At 36.6% G+C, this 19,903-nt stretch overlaps 1 protein-coding gene across 2 annotated transcripts in view; it reads left to right on the top strand.

Annotated features, from left to right (window-relative positions):
* Nucleotides 1–19,903, top strand: part of LOC128026933 (alpha-1,3-mannosyl-glycoprotein 4-beta-N-acetylglucosaminyltransferase B) — a 115,968-nt gene that overhangs the window by 52,234 nt on the left and 43,831 nt on the right. For both annotated transcript variants that reach the window (XR_008186570.1, XM_052614209.1), the window contains exons 2-4: nt 7,653–7,832; nt 12,193–12,336; nt 13,704–13,837. Coding sequence is in view for 1 of the 2 variants with exons in the window: in XM_052614209.1 (XP_052470169.1) it covers nt 7,653–7,832; nt 12,193–12,336; nt 13,704–13,837 (458 nt within the window). In the remaining variant the exon portion in view is untranslated. The remainder of the gene's footprint in view (nt 1–7,652; nt 7,833–12,192; nt 12,337–13,703; nt 13,838–19,903) is intronic.

The raw sequence follows: 19,903 nt of genomic DNA, 5'->3' as shown, positions 1-19,903 counted from the left end.
AGCGTCCATGAAGAAAGAGGCAGAATTGTGTTAGTTACTGCATCTGCTGGACCCTGCCATCCACACGAACCTTGACCCTTTGGCATTGCCATGGAAACACATTATTACTGAGTTTCTGAGGACTGCTCCGAGCTGAATCTCTGTCATCTCGTAATAACCAGTGTGGGGTGAACGTATGGGGAATGTTTCCCTTAGAAATCAAAAGAAAAAACAATAAATTATGTTGTCTTTATACCTCATTTTAACGGTTATATCAACCACTCAAAATCCAGGGATAGCGTAAGAAAATACTTTAATAATCTAGGAGAAAATAACAGAAGTCAATGCATATCCACACAAAAATGTATGTAAATGAGAACAGACGGCGAAGAAAGAAAACACAGAGTGAAAACTCACTGGGAAAATAATCAGGGAGAACAGAAACAGGTGTGTGGGACTAATTAACCGATGAGAAATTAGGAAGATGGGAACAGAGTAAACACAGAAAAACCAAACCAAAACCAACTATAATCTTGACAGTTATTATAACGTTCAGGTGACGTCTGAACAGGTGTTGCTTTCGAAACAAACCTTCATGCCAAATGGAAGTACCTGTGCATTCCTATCATTTACAGTATGTACATGTATTACCATAAATGTAAAGTTTGCAAAAGGAAGACATCCATCAAATGCTCAAAACGCCATGTGAGGAATGAGGAAGCCAGCTATACACCACATGCTTAAGTTTGTTTGAAGCGCAGAACATAAAGCGTTCTCATTTTAAGCGTAACTTTTGTCATGCACTTTCCCTGCAGCAGCTCACTTTGTGTCCTCTGCTGTTTCCTTGAAACAGCAGATCTTAGTGCTGCGTTCGACACCATAGGTCATGACATACTCATAGATCGATTACAAAACTATACAGGTATTCAAGGGCAGGCTCTAAGATGGTTTAGATCCTACCTGTCCGATCGCTACCATTTTGTTTACTTAAATGGGGAGTCATCTCATTTATCATCAGTAAAATATGGAGTGCCACAAGGATCCGTCCTAGGTCCCCTTCTATTTTCAATATATATGTTGCCCCTTGGTAATATTATTAGAAAATACGTAATTAGCTTCCACTGTTATGCTGATGATACTCAGCTATATATCTCAACGAGACAAGATGAAACTTCCCAATTATCTAAGCTAACAGAGTGTGTTAAAAATGTAAAAGATTGGATGACACACAATTTTCTCCAATTAAATTCGGATAAGACAGAGATATTAATTATTGGACCAAAAAAAAAAAAATACACAGAATCTTGTAGATTACAATCTGCAACTAGACGGATGTACTGTTACTTCCTCTACAGTCAGAAATCTGGGTGTTATATTAGACAGCAATTTGTCTTTTGAAAATCATATTTCCAATGTTACAAAAACTGCATTCTTCAATCTTAGAAACATTGCCAAGCTACGAAACATGTTATCTGTTTCTGATGCAGAAAAGCTAGTTCATGCATTCATGACCTCTAGACTGGACTATTGTAATGCACTTCTAGGTGGTTGTCCTGCTTCATCAATAAACAAGCTACAGGTAGTGCAAAATGCAGCAGCTACAGTCCTTACGAGGTCAAGAAAATATGATCATATTACCCCAATTTTACAGTCTCTGCACTGGCTACCTATTAAGTTCCGTATCAGTTACAAATTATCATTACTTACCTATAAGGCCCTAAATGGTTTAGCTCCAGCGTACCTAACTAGCCTTCTACCACGTTACAACCCATCACGCACCCTAAGGTCACAAAATGCTGGACTTTTGGTCGTTCCTAGGATAGCAAAGGAATTTACATCCCGTGGTAACTAGGATTTAAACAAGCTCCAGTCTGGATCCAGAACACCTGAGAAGAGATGATGCTGACCCTCAGAGAACCCCAGATGATGCTAACCCTGAATCAACAAACAGAACTAACAATTATTGCTAAATGTGTGACTGAATCATATAATAACTTAATTAATAATATTGATAGTTCATCGTCTAGCTGACTACGTCTTGTATTATTATTATTATTTTTATTTTTTCTAAAATCCTGTCAAATGTGCACAAACTACTAGCTACTACTAAATATTGTAGAAACATAATCTTCTGTAAAGTTGCTTTGTAACGATTTATTTTGTAAAAAGCTCTATACAAATAAACTTGAATTGAATTGAATTGAATTGTTTCCTAGAAATGGTTTGCCCATTATTCACTACTGTAAAATAACATGACTGGTGATGTTTTCCAATGCAAGGCACACAGACGTAGTTACCATTATTGATTTTTATCAGTTGGTTGTTGCAAACCCTAGCCTCTCTTGTGGATGAACCTGAACTGAAGTGTTGTTTTAGTTGTTTGTGGTGGACTGGGCCCTGAGTCCCTGGGGAAATGTCATTGTCTCTGGACCTGAGGTGACCCGTTGTGCTTGGATGACCGATCCACTGACCCTCAACCGCTTCAGCAGTGATTCAACAAGCCAAGGGCTTTCTGTTTTCACCATTTACTCCCTTATTCTCTTTACGGAGCTGTTAAAGGTGCTGGTCATTCACATACAGAGTCAGAGTTTCCGTATTGTCTGTATAAAGATAGATCATTTCTAGGACTAGAGTGCCAGCGCAAGAGGATTGTGTTTAATACGTCACTGTTCCCCTCAAACAAATGGAATGATCTGGTTTCAGGATCTGTATGGATTTTGCCCATAATGAAAAAGCCAGGCAGGAATCCAAGCCACTCTACAAAATGAAAGCAAAGAGAGAAGGCCAAATGAAAGACAAAAATATACTCCATAAGATGGAAAGGGAGAGAGTCGAGGGGATTTCTGACAGCTTCTGAGATACTGCTCAACATGATACTGTCTAGTAAGGGTGCTCCGATCACGATCGGCCGATCATTAATGCGCATCTCATCAGTAAAGCCGGTTTTCTAATCAGCGGTTAATTCCATCAGGTGCGTGATTTCACATAGAGCAGCTGTTACTACACAGAGCCGTTGTTAACTGAGAAAATGCGCCAAAAAACGCTGAAAATGAAGTGGATTTGCGCATCTTCTCTATTAACAACGGCTCTGTGTAGTAACAGCTGCTCTATGTGAAATCAAGCACCTGATGGAATTAACCGCTGATTAGAAAACCGGCTTTACTGATGAGATGCGCATAACGATCGGCCGATCGTGATCGGAGCACCCCTACTGTCTAGACTACATTTACACACACACACACACACACACACACACACACACACGCACGCACATTTGTTTTTGTGAAAAGTGGGGACATCCCATAGACGTTATGGTTTTTATACTGTACAAACTGTATATTCTATCGCCCTTCACGAACCCTAACCCTCACAGGAAACTGTGCATTTTTACTTTCTCAAAAAAACTCATTCTGTATGATTTATAAGCGTTTTGAAAAATGGGGACATGGGTTATGTCCTCATAAGTCACCCTCTCCTTGTAATACCTGTGTCATACACATGTCATTATACAGAGATGTGTCCTGATATGTCACAAAAACAAGAGTGCACACACACACACACACACACACACACACACACACACACACACACACACGCACACACACTTGCAACATTCTATACATACAGTAACCAAACCCTAATCCTAACAGAAAACCTAATGAGTTTTAACATAAAAAATAGAAACAAATTATGTTTTTATAAATGAGGACATCCCCAAAAGAGATTTTGTCACATTTAGCTCATGTCTGGGTAAAAGGGTTAATCAGACACACCCCTTTTTAAGTCTTCACTATATATCTCTAATCTCTATTATTTCTCATAAATAATATGTAAGATTTTTTTTACAAATCTTTCTATAATGTCTATTATTCTCATCTTTTTGATCAAAAATACAGTTATATTGTGAAATATTATTGCAATTGAAAATAAATGATTTTCAAATGTAATTTATTACATCATTCCTCCAGTCTTCTTCAGAAATCATTCTGATGTTCTGATATGATTATCATCAGTGCTACCTGATCTCAGAAGATGTAGAAATCTAGTTTCTTCTTCAGTTTCTTGCATGGTGCTAATGCCTGTTTTTCTTTTAGATGCGTCTCAGAAATGTTCAAGCCAACACAATTCAATGAGCTCAAGATATTAAGATAATTATAATGATCTAAATGAGATAATTAAGCATGTGGGAGGTGAAGAGCAGTTTTAATTAGAAGACATTTCAGACCAGTGGAATTATCACAGTTGGAGTATTTTGTAAAGCCTTTGGAACGTTCTGGCATCATTGCTCAGCGATTTCTGTTTTTTCAGTAATGAATTTCAGGATGATTTATTTTTGACCTGTTAAAGACTCGAGCAGAAGAGAGCGCTGAAATCTGTGAAGTAATTCATTAAGACACTTTGTAAGCTTTAGTGAATTACAGGCAACGTTTTCTTTCACGCTTTCATGTCGAGCCCTTTTATTTTCCTCTCTTCTGATATAAACCAAAAACTTTTCATGAAAGAAGTATAGAAAACGATGTAAGAGTGACTCAAGGGCATCTCCAGAGTCTGATGGACGTGTGAGTCTTGACCTCCGTTCGTCTGGAAACACACACACATTTAAATCAGCAGGTCGTCTCACTCCGCCAGGTGTCATGATGGTCACGACTGAGCTGTTAAATCATCTTGATGATTAAACCAAGGAGAAGCACCCTCACATTTTCACATTTCTCAACTGTATTTGTTCGCCCTTTTCAGCATCAGTGTGACAGCAAAGCTTGGCAAGATGTCACGGCTGTCTGAAGACTTCTCTTTTAATAAGATGAACGCTGCCAAGCGCACTGCAGTAGAGACAAACACACACACCGTTGTGTGTCTAATTTACACAGAGACATGCTGAGCTTGATCAAAGTCATGTTAAAAGCATGTGTGAGTACACTTGTGGCCTTCTGCAGACACGCTAATGCAGTTATTCCCAGATGAGTACATGTGTATGAAGAAAAGGAACATTAAAGAGAGTGTAGCCTGTTTCAAAATATTATGGGTTTTATTATTTGCATAAAAAATGTGTTTTATTTTTTGTGTTTGTTGTGTTTTTGTCTGATTTAGCTTAGCTTTTTTGTTTGTTTGTTTTGTGGAAATGTCCTTTTATTGTCAATTTTATGTGTTGTTTTATTTTTTATTGTGTTTTTGTCTGATTTTGCTTTGCTTTTTTGTTTGTTTTGTTGATGTTTTGTTTGGTGCATTTTTTATGCGTTTTTATGTGTTTTGTTTTTCTTGTGTTTTTGTCAGATTTTGCTTTTATTTATTTTGTGTAAATGTTCTTTTATTGTTAGTTTTATGTGTTGTTTTTATTTATTTATTTTTGTTGTGTTTTTGTCTGATTTTGCTTTGCTTTTTGTTTGTTTGTTTTAAGTGTTTTTTATTGTCAATTTAATGTGTTGTATTTTATTTATTTATTTTTGTTGTGTTTTTGTCTGATTTTGCTTTGCTTTTTTTTGTTTTTGTTTTTCTTGTGTTTTTGTCAGATTTTGCTTTTCTTATTTATTTTGTGTAAATGTTTTTTTATTGTTAATTTTAGGTATTTTATTTTATTTATTTTTGTTGTGTTTTTGTCTGATTTTGCTTTGCTTTTTGTTTGTTTGTTTTGTGTAAGTGTTCTTTTATTGTCAATTTTATGTGTTGTTTTTATTTATTTATTTTTGTTGTGTTTTTGTCAGATTTTCCTTTTTTTATGTTTGTTTGTTTGTTTGTTTTGTTTCCGCCTTTGATCTTAAAAAGGCTTAATTTTCTCTATGCAGTATATTTGATCCTTTACTCTTGTCTGTTCCAATCCATCTGCACACTGTATACACACTAATATACACACTGTACGCTCTGTAATACATGTGTTTTAGTGTATATATATATTCACACACTCTTTATATGAGTGTGTCTCTGACTCTGTCTGTATGAGAGGTCACCAGCACTCAGCAGTAATCGAGTGTAGGGATCATAGAGAAGATGTCATCAGTACATCAGTAGATCATCTCACTCGACATGGTATTATATGTACCTCTCCTCCCCAATCTGAAGTGTGGATTGGATTGCACTTGTGTGGAGTGGTGTAATTTCAGATTACACAAGGGCTTTGGACTTTGGCATTACGGGGAGTGTGTGTGTGTGTGTGTGTGTGTGTGGGTTGTGCGCTGATAGTGGGCATTTCTCCCAGAAAAAGCCTGTCTGCTCAGGATTATCCCACAAAGCATAAATCCTCATGATTCTTTCGTTTCTAGAGTGTGTTTAGAGAAAAGAAAGAAAAGAAATGAGCTCAGTCGGGTGAGAAAATTATAAATCTTATATACAGCAGTAGTGTCTACACTTCACAGGTGAAGTGTGTAATTTTATGGATGAAATAAATACTTTCTCCTATCTCAGCTTAATACACAGAGACAACTGTAAGTAAGGAAGGCATAGCCTTATTCCCACAGTATAAACACTGTGACTCTGTAGATTGAAAATATACAGATTGAAAATAAATATTCAATTGAATAGAAATGTATTAATTTCTTAAATAAATGCACTCTTTAGATAATGCTTTAATAAATTAATTTATCAGTATAATAATCATAATATCCAGAGAATAAGTTATATAAAATAGTATTACAACAAAAATAGTATTACAACAACAACACCAGGATTGTTTGAGACATCTTGATCATCCACAGGTTCTTGTGCTGACAGTTTCACATAAAACATTTAAGCATTACATTGGTAACACTTTACAATAAGGTTGCATTTGTTAACTATATTTAATGTATTAACTAACAACGAACAATGCATTTGTTGCAGTTTTCATTATTCTTTTAATTCTTTTCATTTTAGTTGATAAAAATACAATTCATACAGTTCGTTGTTGGTCAAGTCCACCAAATAGATAACACTTTTCATTTAAATAATGTGTTAGTAAATGTTGCAATCAACATTAACTAAGATTAATACAAGCTTTTTTAAATGGAGTATATTTTCCTTGTTAGTTCATGTTAACTAATGTATTTAAATAATGTTGGGAACATTGGAAAAGTGTTACCATTACGTTTTTATAGATAATGTGTGTCAACAAGAAGCATTATTTCCTTAAATGCTTTAAATGCTTTGTGCACTTTGAGCTGTATTTGAGGGATGAAAGAACAGATGCGTATTACTAACTGTCTTTATCTCTTGACCTCTGGGGTCCAGAACATGGCAGGTTATGACCGAGACATGGAGGAAACAGACAACCTCACTAAAACACTTGTTTAAATGTCATGAATGACTGGCTGGTTACACGACACCACTTCTATTCTCTCCCCGTCTAAGAAAACCATTGTTTAAATGTAAACGAGTGCAGTTTCAGCCCTTTAAAGGGCACAGAGAACAAGAAACGGAGACTCAAAATATCCTCTCATTTTTTTAGACTCGTCATGTCTTATTAGCTTCTGAAAAACAACCCCATTAAATACAGGCCTCGGAGGAACATGCTCATATTCTGTGTTAAATTACTGGCCTTTATTTATTGATGCATAACCCAGCAGTTCTTTTGACTGGATAATTGAATGCTGTTAGAATTCATTGTGAAGCAAGACGTCGTTGAGAAAAAGCAAAAGCTGCAGCTTTTGTTTAGAAGTGTGGCACTTAAAACCACAATTGTGTTGTTCTCTTTCTTCTGATTGTAGGTAATGTGGTAGACATTTACCAGCGGGAATTTCTGGCCCTGAAAGACCGTCTGCACTCGGCTGAGCAAGAGAACCTCAAACGCTCCAAAGAGCTGAACCTGGTGCTGGACGAGATCAAGCGAGCCATCGCTGAGAAGCAAGCGCTGCGGGACATCAACCGCACCTGGAGCAGTCTGTCAGGTCAGACTAAACCACACCACAACATCCCCAACAACAGAGGACCAACCAATCACTGGCCTTTGATTTTAGGGCTAGAAATAAAGGAGTAGTTGACTCAACAATGTTTACACACGTCATTCCAAACCTGTTTGACTTATTGTTTTCTTTCTGTTGGACATAAAGTATGTGTTTTAAAGAATGTTTTATCCATAAAATAAAAGTCATTGGGTCCAATAATATTTTGCAAAAAAAAATCAAAAATCAAAATGTTTCTAATTCCACAGTATAATATAGTATAATTGTTCTAATAAACATAAATTAATATTTAAAAAATCTATGTCACGTAATGGAAGCAAATATTGCATAGCTTCAAAAGAACACACAAAGTGAACACAACGGTGTGTTAGAAAAATACTAATATTTGAAACGTCTTTATCTAAAACCATCGCTTACAGCCAACTCTCAAACGTTTAACACAAATGACATCGTGAAGCGTGTGTGAGAAGTGGATTTAACGGATATATTTTGTGGTTTCCATGCCAAAAATTACTTTTATTTATTTATGAACTTTCTTCATTAGGGGCCAAGCACCGAAGTTGGCGTTTTTCTGCTTCTTCCGTTTCTTTCCGCTCTTGAGTTTATGGCAGCCCATAGAAACGCTTGCTGGAAAGTTGTGAAATTTGGCACACTGATAGAGGACAGCCCCAACATTAACCATAGCAAGTTTGTAGTCTCTAACTCAAACTCTCTAGTGCCACCACATGTCCAAATATTCCCTCATGTTTATGCTAATAACTTTTGAACCATAAGGCACAGAAGGAAAATTCTTTTTTTTCGCTATTTTTAATTGTTTGAATAACCTACTTTTTCGGGCTCAAGCTAGATGGTTTGTCAGATTCTCACCAAAATTGGCTCAGATCATCTTCAGACTACGCCAGCAAAAAGTTATGGAGTTCAATTTGATTTATCAAACTGTTCTCGAAATGCGTAAATAAATTTGACGAAAAGCATGCAAAAATGTATCCGAGGCTCAATCTCTGCAATGGTTTGGATATAATGAGATTAATCTTGGTGTGTGTTTTAACAAGTATGAACTGAGACTAGGGCTGCACGTTCTCAAGTTTTTCATTAACCGTTAACCGAGGCCCTTAGCGGTTAATACTCGGTTAACCATAGTGTGCCATAGTAACCATAACCATAGTAATTTCCGGACATTGGCCGAAAAAAAAAAAGGAATGTCCGACAAAATTTAATCTCTCCGGTCAAATTGTCCTATTAAAACTGCCTAATAATGCCGCCCATTAACACAATCTGAATTTGAGAATAAGCCTAAAATGTATAAGGCAAAAGGTAACAAGCAGACTCCGCGGCCGCCTCGCTAAGGCTATGACTATGACTATGTTTGACACGTACAATATTTGAAAATCGATAATTATTTATTTCTTTATTTAAATTACATTTATATCTGAATTTGTCAACCTATAGACTTTCAAATATCAAAATGTCATGAATTAATATGTATTTTTGTACAAAATGACATATAAACATATTTTCCTATTATACTTTGCCTGGAAACGCTTCCAACAAGGCGTCGGTTCTATTTCTAGCATGCACGCGTCGAGCCGCGCCTGAGCCGCGCGTCTCACGCAGGCAGTCGGCAAGCTCTAACCTGTTAACATGGGAACCGAATTAAAAACAGACACGCCACGCATCCAGTGTGTCCTGACCGGCCTAATGATGCCCGGGTGTTGGCTGTTGAGATTACAACAACGAGGTTGTACTTGAAGTATATCTAAGCACTGTATTGCAATACTTGCATTTTGCCCCGTCACTTGTATTAGCCCGCTTCATATTAGAAAAATGACTTCTTCTTGTGGACATTACAAATGTCTGGGAGCGCTCTGGCGGTCTCTGGTGGTGCAAAAATGTATTACAACTAAATTCAATGCACGCCATTGACGTCACTTCACCGAGCAAAATGTTTCACTCGGTTACACAATTTTTAACGGTTAATCGGTTAACCGGTTAACCATGGACACCCCTAACTGAGACTACATGCAGTTTTTCGGCACTGTGCCACTTAGCGGAAAGGAGATATGAAAAATTCATATTTTTGATTTAACTTCTGAATGGTTTGGCCAAAAATCACAAAACCATCTCTAAATTGGATTGGGTGCATCATGCCGAGTTGAATGATACCCAATTTTCCCAAGTCAACCATTTTTAATTTTGTAGTAAAATGCTATATTTTACGAACGCGTTAAAATATCGGTACAAAACGTGGTATACATATCTGACACAATGCCCTGATGGTGCTCAAAAAGATTGGTGGCAGTGCCACCTTGTGGCCAGAAGTTATAAAGAAGTGTAAAAAATTGCTAATAACTTTTGCTTACATTAGCCTAATGTAATGAGATGTTGATAGATTCCTTGGATCATGCCGAGAACATCGATTCCAGTTTTGCCATAATTGACTGAACTTCCTGTCCGCCATTTTGATTTATGTTGAAAAGCTACTTTTTCGAACTCCTCCTAGACTGTCTGTCCGATTTTCACCAAATTAGACTCAGATCATCTTCATACCAAAAAGTTATGGATTTCATGTTGATATACACATGGTTCTCGTTTTTCAACTAATTTGCTGGAAAGATGCCAAACTGTATCTGAGGGCTGTATCTCTGCAACGCTTTCACATATTTACATCAAACTCTGCGTGTGCCAATGTCACCTCAAACTGACCACGCCACATCAAGTTGGTAACACTGCCACCTATTGGTCAAAAGTGATCATTCCTTAACGCTATTTCTAGTGGTTGCATTTATGCAAGTGGAAATTTATTCCATTTCCACTAAAATCATTCTAAAAAGCTTTAATTACCCATTGTTTCAGTTGGTCTGATGCAACATGCCATGATTAGCTTCTCATTTTGCCTCTGCTGTGCTTGGCTCCGTAATTGCTGCTTGCAGCTATATTTCAGCTTGTTTTTAGTCATTTTCTGTTCTGTTATAGAGGATCACATCATGCCCAGCTGTCAGCTGTGTTTTAAAGATGTTTTTTCTTTTTACTTATGACATGTCTTTTCATGAGGAATAGCATTAAGCTGCTACTTCTATTAGCTAGACAGTATAAATGTAAATATGGGGAAATAAGCCTTTAAAGACAAATTCTGAGCATTGAAACATATGCTAGTAATATTTAATAAACTCAAAGCTCTTTTTTATTATCATTTCTTTCTCTTCCGCTGTCTTTTCTTTCTTTGCTTCCTGTTAACAAATTGATGCTCAGAATTTTAAAGACAATAATAATTCAGTAATACCCAAAAACAATTAAACAAATGTTTATATCTATCCTTTGATTTTATTTATTTATTACTGTTTATGTTTTTTTTTTGTTTACATTTTTTGTATCCTGGCTGTATTTGTAAATCTATTAAATCAGTTTTTTATGATGTTTGGCCAGAAGCCATAATAAAAGAAGTTAAAAATATTAGTATTTCTCGTACACACAACTATAATTCTGCTTCATAAAACATTGATACATTTAGTGAGATATAGATGATTTAAAGATATAGATGATTTTTCACCTGTGTGAATCAGGGGCCTGTTGCATAAAAGGTTTAGAATAGTCTTACAAGTTTTCTTAAGATTGGTAATGTGTTTTAAATTCAGTTACGTGAGCCCCTTTCACACTGAACGTCGGACCCAGCATATTGCCGAAACATTGCTGGGTCGCCTTCTGTGTGAAAGCAACCACGTCCCGGGATTGATTCCCGCATTGAACCCGGGTCGGGGACCTAGTAACATTGCCGGGACGAGCGCTGTGTGAACAAAAGCCAGATCTAATTCCGTGTCAAAGTGATGACTCTTTTACCGGCTGTTTTGAAGGAAGATCAACGTTCCCGACAAAAAAATATGTGTAAACTGTAATGAAGCAGAGATCAGTTAGTTCCTCACTTTCCGCGCTGACGGCGAGATCGTTTGCTTGCTTCAGTTAAAGTATAACGTGCCTAGCATTTTCGACTCGTACATTACACGTCATGCGCTGATGTCACAGAGTTGTGTGTGAAAGCAGATACGTTGAATCCAAAAATAAGACTGAATACACATTGGCTGACTGCTAGCTGTTCAGAGTAGTTCTTAAGACTTTCTTAACACAGAGGCTAAGTTAATGCGACTGGCCTCAGAAGAAACAAAGTCAAATACATGTGGGATGAGGGTGAGAAAATGACCAGAGAATATTCATTTTGGATGGAGACTTCCTTTAAGTATACGACTGGTTCATATGTGTGCTACTCTGGTAGGATGATCCAAGAGCATGTGCAAATAGTTTAAATCAGCTGACTATTATAGTGACATGTTTGTGTGCTTGTCATCACATTCAGATGAGACCAAGCTGAAGCTGTGGAACGTGACCAGCAGTAAGAATGTCCTCCAGCTGCCCAGCATCTTCCACCATCTGCCGCACCTGCTGGCCAAAGAGACCAGCCTCCAGCCGGCCGTGCACATCAGCCAGGGACGCACCGGAGGTCAGTGCGAGGAAACAACACATTCTCCTCCAGATTCTGTGTAAAATATGGGTTTAGTGCCTCTAGTGACCTGCAGCTGTCAGATGAGTCAATGCAGTATTGTTGTGTCTCTGTATTCAGCGTCTCAGAGACGAGTGTTTTTGAACGTGCAGCTAACATGATGCTTGTTTATGACTAACGCTGACCACAAAGAAAACTCACGCAAACATCAGTATCTGCTGATATGGTAGAGAGATATATCATCGAACATATTCTTATTTCTATGTCTTGTACGTCGTTAACAAATACTTCTGTGTTTGTTGCTTTATATCAGCTTTTATAGGTCTGTGAGCTCGTATTTAAATTGCTATTTAATTTTAATCAGTTGATCAAAAGGTTGCACATATAAAAAAAAAAAAAAAGATGGTAGACAGTGATGTTAGGACCATATCTAGAGTTTATCTACAGTATTACTTTAACAGTTTATGCTGCTAAGTTAGTACTAGTTAGAAGTAGAATAAATATACCTGGACATTTCAATATTAAACACCTATATTTCCTACCGATAGTGTTATATTTTTAACATTGAATATTTTAGAAATTAGTGCTTTTTTCAGCAAGGACAAATTAAACTGGTCAAAAATGACAGCTCAGACTTTTACATTGTTACGATATAAATTTCAAGTACATGCTTTCTATTCAACAAAGAATCCTGAAAAAATATTATAGTCTTCTTTCAGACCTCAAACTCTTTTAACAGTATTGTACGCTGTGTGATTCCTCAGGCGTGTGTTATCTGTCTTGCATGATGATGTCATCATCCTGTAATACCCAATTCTAGTGACACTCTTATGTGCATTTATGTCCCTTTTGCGTGATAATAGAGACCTGGAAGAGCAGTTTGAAAAAATATTCCCTCATAAAAGTAAAAAATGCAGCTGAAAATAAAAAAGTTAATTTCATTGTCTGTGTCTCTGCGATCCTCTTACCTCATATCCACCAAACTCTTATTACATCATCCCGCTCAGGATGTATGGTGTCTCTGTCTCTGTCTGACTCAGCGCTCTCACATTGCTCTCCATCTCCTGTCCCGGCTCTCTGTCCAGCTGGGACCGGGTCTCTGGCCCGTCTGAGAGGACCGTTCTCTGGGGTGCTGTCCAACACAGCCTCAGCCCCCGGTGGGGAGGAGACGCTCACTGTCCCGCAGGCTCAGCGGGGAGCTGCTCTCCATCCAGCTTTCATTAGGATTGAGCACTTAGAAATGCAAATGCACGATCAGACAGGACTCTGCAGGCTGAAGTGTGTGTGTGTGTGTGGGTGTGAATGACACAGTATGCTTTAGGGGCGATCTGTCAGAATTAATCAGTGACTGTCTCTCTGTCTCTCAGTGTCGATAGTGTTGGGGGTGCCCAGTGTGAAGAGAGAGGTGCACTCCTATCTGACGGACACGCTGAGCTCACTGATGTCAGAACTGAGTCCGGCCGAGAAGGAGGACTGCGTGATTGTCGTCTTCATCGCAGAGGTAAGATCATAACAACAAGAATATGGAGAATGGATTTTTTTTTTCTAATAAGGATGTAGCATTTTTCTTTGAGACCCAGTGTGTGATGTGTAATCATATGTGGGTTAGTCACATCTAATTTTCTCGTGACTTTACCTGCTTTCTCTATTAAATCCAATAGTGGTTTTATATATTTGATGATGAGATCAGATCTCTGTGTGGAGCACTGGCTGTTGTCTGACTCCTTGTGCAAATAAAAATATCACTGAATTATTACATTTAATGGCAAATATAATGTTTGGAAATATAAACTGATATTTACTACTAAAACACTACAGCAAAACATAGAAATAACTGACTTAAAACCATTTTTTTGTTGGTGAAAATACCAAATACCATAGTCATGACTTTTGACTTTTGCTCGACCAGAAAGTTCCAAACAGAGTGAAACGTAAGTCTAAAAGTGTGTCTAAAATGTAAGTTACTTGTTTATTGAATTGTGTTATAAATCAATGTCACACTTGCATTTGTGATTTTTTTTCCAAATATTGCACAGCAATGATTACCATGCTGATATTTGGGAACAACAGTCCTCTTGTTTGTCTGACAATGCTTAAATAAAACATATATCATCTGATGTATACGTTCCTCAACTAGCTTCAGTGAAATTAGGTATGTTTTGTTACTTAGCTAAAGACTTTTCTAAACTAGTGGTTATGCTGTAGTTGATCTACTTTAGGAGTTGTCTGTAACTTTTAGAAGCTACTGTAATGTTTGCAGGTCTGTTTCCCCAATGATTATAATGCTGGCTTGTGTAGCTGCTAGCGGTACTGACCCGTGATAACACATCACTTCCCCTGCTGTTCATTCATTAGTGTCTCTACACAGCCCAATTACCACAAGTAGTGTCCCAAATGACTGACTATACACTGTGCACTTATACTATGCACTGTGTAGTGTGTACTCTACTGTCTACTGTATGGATCTGATAGCCCATCTCTTATGATATAGTAAAGCAAGTGGGCATATTTCGACACAGTTTATGAAAACACAGCAATATCCACTTTTTTATTATGCCCCATTAAATACACAACAGTTCAGAGAGAGCAAACTGTTTAAAGAAAGTGCAGTGCAGTGCAGAAAGTGCAGTTATATTAATTTTATGCTAATATATTGTCTGATATTTTTGGATTTGGGGGTAAATGGAACATAATCATTAAAGGCAGTGTTTCATTTCCTATGAAGTTTTTAAGAGAGAGTATTGAAAAAGATTTCTTGTAGATGTATCATGATAAATCATCATCCTGTGTTTGACCACACTGAAATGATTGTATCACAAGGATATTGTGCCCTAGACATCCTGTACTCCGTTGACTGTGTTTGAGCTGTAATGGTTTGTTAATAGTGAAAATTGGACCTTTTAAAATAAAAGCTTGCCAATTAATAAAGCTTGTTCTGTAACTGAGTTATGGTAATAGTATAAATGTACGATACTTTTGTTTTTTACACTTCTTTGCTTACCACACACCTGCATCCATTTAAATGTAGTTTGCATGTACACTTTAGATGCATGCCAGTCAGTTTCACAGATATGCAGCATGGTTCGGCTTTCAGGATGTTCAGATGTGTTGATCAAGTCAGACTGCAGATAAAGATGTGCTTTGATGATGGCTCACAGGAAATCCTTACTGTTCATTTGATTGCAAGAAACTAGTGGTGTTTGCTAAGGCAGGCTTTACTATTAATATTAATTAGGGATGTAACGATTCACTCAACTTACAATTCAATTCATTATTTTGATTTTGCCAAATTAAATGTGGCCTTTTATTTTTGCTTGGACAAAATGCTGCACATTTCTTTGTGAAATTGAAATATAAAACTATAATAATATACTGATACAGCACTTGCATGTTATTGCTCTTTTGTTGGTTTTGGTTGCTTGTCTACATTTGTAAGTCGCTTTGGATAAAAGTGTCTGCTAAATAACAAAATGTAAATATAATGTAAATGTGTATAACAAAACTACATTTTAAAACAAGGCATAAATCAAATAAATAACACAAATAAAATATATCTCTCCATTTAAACAAAATAAGGCTTTGTCTGTTCTCTTTCCATTTAAAACTAGAGGCAACCACTGCATTTTAATCATGTTCCAAACTAAGATACTGCATACATGTAACATGTAATGAGCAGTTTTGTGAAACTATACGTAAAAAAAATCATCATTAAAACAAAAAAAGCAGACGAGCTGATCGAGATGCAGATTCACTCTCAAAGCGTTTCATTGGTTTACGCTGTAAACAAAGCAGCGCTGCACTTATGAACTTTAATATGCATTATACAAAAGCAGGATAAAAAGATAAAATACCATCTAAACTTTTCTAAAGACAGTAAGTTCCCCTCAATATACAATAATATAAACTCCTACCCAATTTTCAACTGGCTGGTTAATCTTTATATTAATATTGTTCATGTAGCAAATTAACTCAAAAGGGAAATGTATATAATTAATTACTATTAACTATGATTAATTACAATTATTTATATCAGCTGGCAGTAGTAACTGTAGCAGAATTAATATTACCATGAACTAAACTTTTCATCCAGCGAACATTTAGTGTAATTTCAAATCAACTCTAAGAAATGATATTTTCGTGGACATAGAAAATTACTTTCTTGCAGTACTAATACATTAGAGCTGAGGTCCCCAACAAACGGGTCACGACCCAATACTCGAAAGTGTTGCTACCGTTTATTGTTATTTATTGTTTATTGTTTACTGTTATTTTTTTGTATGTTAACGATTGCTTCTAATTATTTTGTATTTTCGTTTGTCGTAGGCTAATTAATAAATGAATGATTGTTCTGAGATTAAACAGATAGCAGTTGATTTTTTCCAGACCAGATTAATTTGCCAATTCAAGTTCCAAGTTCAAGCAATTTTAAACCACAAGAAGAAGCGAAAGAGAACTCTTTCACGTCTCCTTGCATACACATAAAATTGTCAAAAATCCCTTCTTGGAATTCTCATACTCTGTGCTAGAGGTCTTCACGGGTCCAAAAATTTGTGCCCGAACCTGAAAGAGACCCGTATTGTACTACCCAGACCCAACCCGGACTCCTCTATTATTTGAAAGCTGAAACTGAAAACACAGACCCGACTGGAACCGGTCACATATTCCACCTTATATTGCATTGCAACTTTTTTTCTTACTTAATTTAAGTAGCTGCAGTCTTTCTTCCTTGTACCTGGCTGCCTGTGATGCATTACAATCCTCCAACAAGAAAGTTATCCATGTTATTCCTCTCGTTATCCAAGTCTGAAAGCATTATGAACGTGCTTGCACTTGCATTAATTTTTGCAATTGCAATTTATTTATTTTAAATTTTTTTGGCTCATACTTTTCTTTGCCTTATTTTACAAGTTGCCTCCGATCGCATGGGTATTACACACAATGTTAAACAGAGCGGGACCTGAAGTAATAGATTCGGACCCGACCCAGACCCGGCTGATCATTTAAAATATAGACCTGAACCCGTTCGGGTCCAGGGTCGGGTCCCGGGTCGACGGGTCTCGGGTGCACTTTGAAGACCTCTACACTGTGCTTTAAATACTTTTTCTTACTTATCTGACAAATCATCTGGGCCCAGTTCCCCAAAACGTTCTTATCGCTAAGTAGTTCTTAACTTATTCCTTAACCTCTCTTTTAAAAAGCGAATTGGCAATCACTTTTGGTAATGAAAATCTTGCAAACAATTTGGCTCTAAATGGCTAATCTATCTATAAACGGGTGAGCATGGTGGTGTCCAATAAACGACGAACTATGGCAGCGATCCAACGTGTCCTTGTATTGAATCAAAGACTGTCTAAGCTAGGTGCCATTTTATACATTGCTTCCCGACCATATTCTGTGTCCAACTCTCTCTCTTTGTTCATAGGTTGCTTTTTATTGAAAACATTAACCAATGGCAATCAAAACAGCATTAAACAGAAGTAACTGCAGTTGCTTGCCGTTCAATTCTGATTGTAAAGAATCTTACCATTAATATAAAAGTGTATTAAATAGTTTTTAAAGTCATTAAACCCATGTCAAGAAGCGGCACAAGTGGCACAACGGTATAAGGAGGGTGGATGATTAGCGAGGGATACCCGGTTCGTCTAACCGTCACAACATATCGTGTGAACATATTACTGACTATTTGATAATTTAATTTATAGTCTATATTCTACTGATAACCTAAGCTATGTTAAAATAAATGTTACTGTAATAATTTGAGGAATATTTCATTTGCATAGAACGTGTTGTCTTTCTTAATGCTGTAATGAACCTTCGCGTGAAGTGGAAAATCAATTCCTGAGAAATCGATACCAACTAATTCAGCACCTTCACTTGGGACAGCGCCTTTGTAACGTCGAACATAAGAGGCAGCGAGTTAAGAAGCTTCCTAAGGGACACTTCAGGGAACACACTTAGGAACATAAACAACTTTGGTAAGATATATCTTTCGAGTCTTCTTAGCGCGCTAAGAGTGAACGTCATCGGGGAACCGGGATCTGATCTGGACCCAGAAACCACAAAAAGCCATCCCACTCGAGCCTGTCCGCAAGAATATTTTTATACAATATAACCGCTCCCCGACCCCCACCGTGATTTTAAATTTTTATAGTAATAAAAGTAATTTAGTTTGGTAAAAGAACAGACGCTACAAATAAAACTGAACGCGGCTACTCAATGTAGCGAGCCATACGACAGTCACATCAGAGATCAGATTTAATTTCTCCAGTGAGGTGAGACAGATAAGACGATGGCGGATGATTCTAGTTTTGAAAAGAAATGCAAAAGCGCCTATTTAGCAATATTTTGGATTTTGAAAAGCCTATTGACTTTTTCTGTTTATCTAAGATGATTTTGGAAGTTTTTTTTTAAAAACATGTTTCTTATTTAATTGGTTCCACATTGTTTTCTGTTATTTACTTTATTTAAACTTTGTGTCATTTATATATTTTATTTGACATCAAGTTGTATGCTGTGCCTCCAAGCTTTCTTACTCATTTTGCTAATAAACGTTTCTTATTTATTTGGTTATATATTATACATGTATACTTAGCCTATTTACAGTTTTGTATACATAATTAAGCTTTATGTAAGTTACAGTATTTGTTATCTAATATTAGGCAAAGCCTGCCCTATAGCATGGTGTATTTTTTTTTTTTTTTTTTTTATAAAAGTTTGATGTTTTATACATAGGTTAAAGTGATTTTGAAGCTGTATTTTGTTGTTGCATTTAAGCAATTGACACCGGATTGGTGCTTATTCGAAAGTGAAAGTAAATTTAGATCATCAAAATACAAATTATTGGGCATTTAGATGTATACAAATGTAGTACTTTATGTAACAGTTCAGAGAGTAGCCTAAACGCAAGTATGACTTGATGACAGCATGCATCTAAAAATTAGCAAATATAAAGTTGAATTGTTTTATAAAGTTATAAGCATGTTTATTTAAAACAAGTTTTGTAAAAAAAAAAAAAAAGTTATTTCAGACCTTTTGTTTTTCATTTAAGTCATAAACCCCAAACTTCCTATTTCTCTGGAATGGAAAGGTTGCTGCAGGTGTTTCCTCATCTTCTATCACTCGTTCTCTTCCCTGTGTCTCAGGAGTCGCTCTGATAGTTTAGATAACAATGACTTAGTGGAAATAATGAGGATCTGACGAGTCCGGCAGGTCATGAACACAGACACAGTGTCTGGATCCTCACTTTATGTCCTCGTACACTGGCCTTGAGTTTTACTGTTCTGGCTCGGTTTGATACAGTAATAGTGCCTCAAAACAGCTCTAGAGCATTGCTTAAAGCAGACAGTAAACGGAAGCCGTGATGGTCTTTTCTAAACCTATTATAAAGAATGAACATATGATTTTAAAGGTGTACAAGTTAAAAATATCTGAATGTAATTGATAACAGATTGGAAATCCAACTGGCTTATATTTAAAGATGGTATTTCAAGTTTGAAATGACAATGCAATCCATAAACTGATTAAAGACCTAAAGTAAAAAAATAATAATAATAATAATCTTACAGAA

The sequence above is a fragment of the Carassius gibelio genome, chromosome A14 (genome assembly GCF_023724105.1).
Source record: "Carassius gibelio isolate Cgi1373 ecotype wild population from Czech Republic chromosome A14, carGib1.2-hapl.c, whole genome shotgun sequence".
NCBI classification, from domain to species: Eukaryota; Metazoa; Chordata; class Actinopteri; order Cypriniformes; family Cyprinidae; genus Carassius; species Carassius gibelio.
Note: the sequence above shows the minus strand (reverse complement) of the source record. Positions and strands in the feature narration are given on the sequence as shown.